Here is a 7,649-nt window from a genome sequence, read left to right on the forward strand (position 1 = left end):
TAGAGACAAACCAATTTATTTGAGCATAAGCTTTCGTGAGCTTCAGCTCACTTCATCGGATGCATGCTGTGGAAAGTGTAGAAGATCTTTTTATACACACAAAGCATGAAAAAATACCTCCCCCCACCCCACTCTCCTCCTGGTAATAGCTTATCTAAAGTGATCACTCTCCTTACAATGTGTATGATAATCAAGGTGGGCCATTTCCAGCACAAATCCAGGTTTTCTCACCCACCTCTCCCCCCCCCCCACACACACACACAAATCCACTCTCCTGCTGGTAATAGCTTATCTAAAGTGACCACTCTCCTTACAATGTGTATGATAATCAAGGTGGGCCATGACTCCAAAGCTTGTCCAGGGTATTCAAAACCAGGGATGAACAGAGCTGGTTCAAAAACTGCCCTGTCTAGAGTGGTTTTATAGCAGATGCTACTTAACATCACGACCACCTCAAGAACGAGTGCTTCCATCTCAGCTAGGATGTCCCTTTGGCTGCAATGGCCAGGGGATCAGATATCAAAGGTTAGCTTGGCTGCTCTACCCTGCAGAGGAGATCTTCTCTTGGCAAAACCTCTGAAAGCGGAGTAGACTAATGCAGATATTAGAAAGCCAGGACTCCCGTGAGACAGGCCCTAAATGATAGAACTTCTCTGTCTCAAAGGGATAGGCTCTTGCTCTCCAAGCCTATCAGAGAAAATCCCACGTCCTCCGAGAGGAGCCCTGGAACTGTCTGTTCTGTTTGATCCTGAGGAAGTGCTCTCAGATCATGTTGTTTGTTCCTGCACCTTCAAGTTATCACCAGGGAGGTATGCTGTCCCACACATAGTCCAGGCCATAGGATGGTGCCTCTGCCATTATCTTTGTGCATGAATTATCATAACTCTAAACTGTCTTTTGGATCCTGTTGTCTTAGGCTGTTCCACACTGGCTCTTACAGCAGCTTCTTCTTTCAGTTCTGTTACTCCAGTCCCACAAACTCAGTGTTTTCCAAAGGACTGTGAACCATTTGCTGAAACTGTAGGCCATCCTATTGGTCCCTCTTCCCCCTCCCCCATAGAAGAGGGAACCGTGTTGCCTAGATCAGGATTTCTCAAACTTCATTACACCGTGACCCTCTTCTGACAACAAAAATTACTACACGACCCCGGGAAGGGGGATCTAAGCCTGAGCCCCTTTGCCCCAGGAGGGGGGCCAAAATCCAAGCCCCGCCTGCCCTGGGGGGTATGAATCCAAAGCTTGAGAACTTTCCCTCCGGGTGGGTGGGGCTGTAGCCAAGAACACCGACCAAGCTTGCAGCAGCCTTTTGATGATAGAACACCAGGCAAGGGAAGCTATGGCTGCAGTAGATTCCTTTCTGGAGAGCCATAGCTGGATCACAAATTGCAGTTTTTGTCTCCATCTCAACTGGTCTACATAGGAGTCCAGTTCAAGACGGCAGTGGGCAGAAAAAGCATCTGAAGTTGTAATTCCCTGCTGTAACTGCAGATAGCAACATCTAGGGTTGCTTATAGGTACAGCTTTCCATGGTGGCGAGCTTGGAGGCGGTTCTTTGAGCCTACTTCCACATGACCGCTGCACTTCCCTCTTGCTGGGAGCTAGAATCCGAGAACTCTGAAATACATCTCCAGTTGCCAGCTGCAGTCAGCATGCTTGTAGGGTGGTGACTGCACACCAAGAGCCTGAAGAAGTCTGCCCTTGGAGCTAAACACCAAGCTTGAAATGACAGATGTTATGTTGTGTCTGAAGTCCAGCTGCATTCCCTTATCTTCTGTTTTATGTCACATTCTAGGACTTTCTTTCCTCCTCTTTTGGAAGATGTAAAATGCTGTTGTACCAAAACACATTAAAAGCTTATAGGGCACTCAGACTGTGAAGCCAATCGAAACATTTCACGCAAACCTAAATGCAGAACATGAGTTCAAAGAACTATGCTTTTATGGTGTTCTCAGTAGTTTTCAATTTCTGTAATCTTCCAAAAGCGGAGGAAAGAAAGCCCTAGAATGTGACATAGAACAGAAGATAAGGGAATGCAGCTGGACTTCAGACATAACGTAACATCTGTCATATTGTATTTCAAGCTTGGTGTTTAGCTCCAGGGACAGACTTGTTCAGTCTCTTGTTGTGTAGTCTCCACCCTACAACCACACTGACTGCAGCTGGCAACTGGAGATGTATTTCAGAGTTCTCGGATTCTAGCTCCCAGCAAGAGGAAAGTGCAGCGGTCATGTGGAAGTAGGCTTAAATAACTGCCTCCAAGCTCGCCACCATGGAAACAAGCGCCTATAAGCAATCCTAGATGAAGTGTATTAGTAACAAAGGAAGAGCAAACAGACTTAAAGCCTGTAGTACTTTTATATAAGATTAAGTAGAAATACCTTTTTCTGCAGATTTGATTATACTCAAAGTTTGGATTTAATGCTAACTACTACCATTTTCTGTGCTGTTCTCAATTTGAAAAAAACTAAACTCAAGTCCTAGAAAGAAGTCAACATGGTCAAATGGCTGACCAAAGTTCAGTAATACTGATCACAACTGACATCATTCATCAGACTATCAAAGGCCAGATCAATATGTAGGAGCACTTTGCTGGTATAGCCATATCTGTATACTATACTGGCAAGTGCTCCTAGTGTAGACACCACTTATGCTAGCCAAACTGTGCTCCTGTCAGTACAGCTTATCCAGCCCCTGACAAAAGTTTGTATTGTATACATGACCAATTGCTTTGAACAGCACCACAGTATCCCTGTGAGGTAGGGAAGTGGTTCCCAATGAAGACACTATTGTTCATGCAACAGTGGCTCCTGTCTGAGTCATCTCATAACCTTGTTTTGCTGAAAAGATTTACCAGCTTGAAAATGTATTCTTGATCTTTGTAGATTGTGACAGGGTCGGGCCAGATGGCTACAGGAGAGTGATAGAACGCAGATATATTAGCCCCAGGTTAAGTAGGTCCCTCTTCTTTGGGTAAGGTAACAGGGAAGGTTCCAAAACAATCAGGAACTTTCTGGAAACAATTAAGACAGGCTGATTAGAACCCCTGTAGCCAATCAAGAAGCTGCTAGAATCAATTAAGGCAGGCTAATCGGGGCACCTGAATTTAAAAAGGAGCTCACTTCAGTTTGTGGTGCGCATGTGAGGAGCTGAGAGTGAGAACGCATACTGTTGGAGGACTGAGGATAAAGAAGGTGTTAGGAGGAGGCGATGGGGAAGTAGCCCAGGGAGTTGTAGCTGTCACACAGCTGTTCCAGGAGGCCCTCTAAACAGCTGCATTCCATGGGGCCCTGGGCTGGAACCCAGAGTAGAGGGCGGGCCCAGGTTCCCCCCAAACCTCCCAACTCCTGGTCAGACACAGGAGGAGTTGACCTGGACTGTGGGTTCACAAAAACAGCCAAACTGAGGGCTGCCATGAATCTCCGAGGTGAGCAAATCCGCTAATAAGCGCAAGACGCACCAAGGTAGAGGAGGAACTTTGTCACAAGATCCATAAAGAATGTATGTAACTAAAACTTTTTAAATGTATTCACTGGCCACCTACATCTTGGTGAGTGGCCCAGATGAACAATCTGTCTGAGAAATAACATAGTCTCGTCTCATTTGACAGAATAAGTGCTCTTTTTTAAAAATAGCTGTTTCCAGTCAGGAATGTAGAGAATAGTGTCTGCTAGAGCCAAAATAAAATTTCAACTGTTTACATAAGTGTTAAGTGTATTGTAGGTCAGACTAGATTTTTTTTCCTTTGAGTTGTCGCCCAAGGAAAATTTATCAGCAGAAAGTAGTTGATGGGATCTGTAATCCTGTCCAGGACTCTGCTAAAATCCAGTTTGCACAGGAAATGTATTGTGTAATTTGACTAATCAGCCACTTATGTCAGTTTGCCTTTGGATTGCTTGGAAAATTGTATTGATTAGTATTTTAATGGTTCCTGAGACTCTACACAACACACAGTGTTAAATATGAGAGAGGCTATACATCGAATTCAGCCTGCTATGGTCTTACTATAATTACTTTAAGATTGTGGGGCCATTGGAGTCCAGTGGAATTTATTCAGAAGTGAGCCAACTAAAAATTGTACCTTACTGGAGAAATAACTGCCAGGTCAGAGCACACACAGCTTTTCAGCATGTTTATTTTAAACAAATTATAGTGTCTTGTACCAGCTTCTTCCAGTTCTCATACATTTGCTTCCATATAACATGGAATATTCTTTTCTATTCTATTCTTTTCTATACAAACGGAACTTGGTGCTCATGAAATTATAATAGTAATGACACTTGGATAGACTAAAAATTGATACACAGGGAAACATTGGCTTTTGACCAAACTTCCCTTAGTCAGAATACCAATGTCTGTCTTTAACATGATCAATGCTGTCCTCAGAAACCCAAAATGAAGATGAGGAGTTCAGCATCACTATTGACTTTAGGATAATTATGTAGAAAAGAATATTTATTAAAGTGACTACTGCTATAAAATATACAAAAACACAGCAACCTATTATCTACAGAGTCTCCAGTCTAACCATACAAAGTGAATCCCTCTAGGAGGTCCAATGGAATGCTCCATTTTAGCATATTAACTTTTGTAAAGGGGTGACTATTTCTCAGAGTGGGCTAGTATTCAATAATCCTTCAACCTGAATGTGTCATGACATTAAACCCCCTTATTCAGAGTGTTTCTCAGTCCACATAAGTACACTGGTGCTTCATTTAATGGAATTTTTGAAGTGAAGAGTAACCACTGGGGGAAGTTTAAAGAGGCTTGAAGTTTCTGCATTTTAGAGTAACTTTCATGTTTTCATGAAAACTTTTGTAAACTAGTCAAATGTTCAGTCTACCACTTCTGTCAAATCTGTTGAAACCTAAGCTCTCGAATGAATCAGGCCCCTACTTACATTGAAAAGGAGTGTCTGATTCAGTTGTCCAGTTCCTAGTCCAGCAGGTTGTAACTCACAGATGAGGACTTAAGCTTATACCTAGTTCTGACCCTAGTAAAGGTGCCACTCCTTTGTGTCCTTGCACAGATCCATTCTGCCCACCAAGTTACTGTCTAGGTCAGGATCGCATACGGTAGAATAACAATGTGGATCCTCTCCACAGCTGGAGGGTGAGTCCAAAGCACAGAGGACATGATAGTCTCTCCCTCACCTGCTCACCTTATCAAGGGGCTTCCTAACTAATCTGAGAGGAATAGCATCAAGTAGATTGGAAAAATGTTATCCAGTGATTACTGTATCCTAAGCTTGTTCAGCCTAGCCAGGGGAGGGTCCAGTAAGGAGTTCTAGGTGGAATCAATAACTTCAAAGATGATTCCTGCTCAGAGAATAGCAGTTACTCTTAGCTGCTGAAGGGATGTGTATGAGGATGCCTACACACAGTTAATTTGAACAGTTTTTGTGTTTTTTTCAGGGGTTTTGGATTGTTTTCCTCAACTGTATAAGGAAGTGGCAAGCTTATAACATATGGCTGCATGCAACCAACATATGTTAATGCTCGCTGTTTTGCAGTCTGAGGTTTCATATGTATAATGTAAGCCCTGAACCTGTCAGAATATTTACGGTTTGCTCACATTAACTCTTTTCAAAAGGATTTTGGTTCAAATTAGATACCAGTTTGGTTTGAAATACTGTCCCTTGAAATTCAAGTGTCTTCTTTTATCTCTGGAGCATTTTCCTGCAGCAGTTGTCAAATCTCATTGCCCCATCCTGGTAGAGCTGAACAGGACGCCTCATCTTGGACAATACTTGTGAACTAGGCAGTGTCTGATGGTAGTCACTGCAATAAAATGTAAATGAGTAGTGTAATGTAGGAATGTTCCCTCTGCATGCCTAAAGGACCCAAGACACTTAAAACCACAACCCTCTACTGAATTATTTTTTTTAATTTCAGTTGGAATTGTCTTCCTCCATTTTTTTCTCTCCCTTTGATGTTAAATTACTTGGAGCTTTACAGAGATAGCGTCTCTTCTAGTCTGACTTGTAGTAGTATTGCTTGGAGTATGTGAATCAATTTATACTTGTGTATTGTCTTTGGAGAGGCAGAGTATATAAGCTTTCAATATTGTCAATGAGCACTTACTATTCAAAATGGCTACAATACAAAGCAGAATTATAGTAATTAGCTTTTTGTTTGTTTTGACGATTCAGTTAACGCTTGTTCTCTACAGAATATTTTTTTAAATGTTTCCCCATGTAAGCATGTATATTGGGTGGGTTATGCCCATTTTCCAAAGAGTTTCTTGTGGTAAATATTTCAATTACACCTACATTTCCTACTTACCCAAATCATAGCATATTTGTTTGAGACCTGACTTGACATATTGAGCATGCATTTGTCTATTAGAGTAGCCAGCAAAACTGTGCCAAGTCGTCTTTCTTTCAGTAAGTGATAATTGCAGCCTTCATACTAATCACACTTCTCTCTCTTTGCAGACTGCCGTTGACGTTTTTAGGAGGATAATTTTGGAGGCAGAAAAGATTGACGGGGCAGCTTCACAAGGAAAGTCGTCATGCTCAGTAATGTAATTCCACTGCAAAACCTGAACACTGGGAATACATTCTACCTGAAGAAGCAAACTGCCCATTATCTTTAAGGATAAACTATGCTTCTTTTTTTCTTCTGTTTAACCTGAAAGATACAGTTGGTTGGAGCCTTTCCCCTCAGATTATGTTAAACTCTGACTCCTGTGTAAATGGCTTCACTTCCATTTTCAAATTTTAAGCAATCATATTTTCAGTTTATATTGTATTTCTTAATATTATGACCAAGAATTTTACTGGCATTAATTTTTCAGTGTAGTCTATTGGTTAGAATAATAATCAAAATGATGCATATTGTTACACTACTCTTAACTAGGCTTGGATATCAGTGTTTCTTTGTGTTAAATGTATACTTGTAAATAAAATAGCTGCAAACCTTATTGTGTTGCTCTGTTTAACTGGTTTTTACATAAGATATAATAAATGTAGCAGTAACTTGATACAGGTTTTCCTACAAACTGACTAGCCTCCAGCTCCCCCCCAGGACTAATAGAGATGGATGTTGAAGCCAATCACTTGTTTAGCTTTTTCAGAATGTTTGCTACAGTGAGACTGAAGCATCCCCTCTAGCAGAACTCCTGGGTGGTTGACTTCAACCTCAGATGAACCTGTGTATCCGCTGATAAGGATGACGCACTCTGGTATCACCTGTTAACTTGATGGAAGAAAGTGCTAAGGATGCAAATGCAATAATAGGCTAACAGCACCACTCTTCTAATTAACATGACTCATCTGGTAGAGGCCACTCAAATATAGCTATAATGAAGGATCTGTTGACACTTCCATTATAAACTGTTTACACAGACTTGTAAGTGGGGACAGTATTTTCAAAATAGAATGAAATAATGACGCAATTCTGGGTTATAAATTCAAAGTGGTTCTTGCAAGCAATTACATGTGCCTTGAACATTTTGGCATGCATTTTTCAGGGCATTTCCAAATGCATTTTCCATACTGAGACCACCATTGACATGTGTGAGGAATGGTTTCATATCTGTCCTGCTTTTCAGACCAGCCAGGACCAATTAAGGTAAATGTTTCCATTCTTGTAAAGGTTCAGGATCATTGACCTGAACCATGGAAAGTTTAAAAACTTTTAACTATAGCT

General features: G+C 41.5%; 1 protein-coding gene across 2 annotated transcripts in view; it reads left to right on the top strand.

Moving 5' to 3' along the window:
- RHEB (Ras homolog, mTORC1 binding) overlaps nt 1–6,921 on the top strand; it is a 60,733-nt gene extending 53,812 nt beyond the window's left edge. For both annotated transcript variants that reach the window (XM_073334631.2, XM_073334630.2), the window contains one exon: nt 6,434–6,921. In XM_073334631.2, the coding sequence (XP_073190732.1) occupies nt 6,434–6,526 (93 nt within the window). In that variant the 3' untranslated portion in view covers nt 6,527–6,921. The remainder of the gene's footprint in view (nt 1–6,433) is intronic.
- Nucleotides 6,922–7,649: the final 728 nt, after the last annotated feature.

Source organism: Lepidochelys kempii, chromosome 2 (genome assembly GCF_965140285.1).
Source record: "Lepidochelys kempii isolate rLepKem1 chromosome 2, rLepKem1.hap1, whole genome shotgun sequence".
Taxonomy (NCBI): Eukaryota; Metazoa; Chordata; order Testudines; family Cheloniidae; genus Lepidochelys; species Lepidochelys kempii.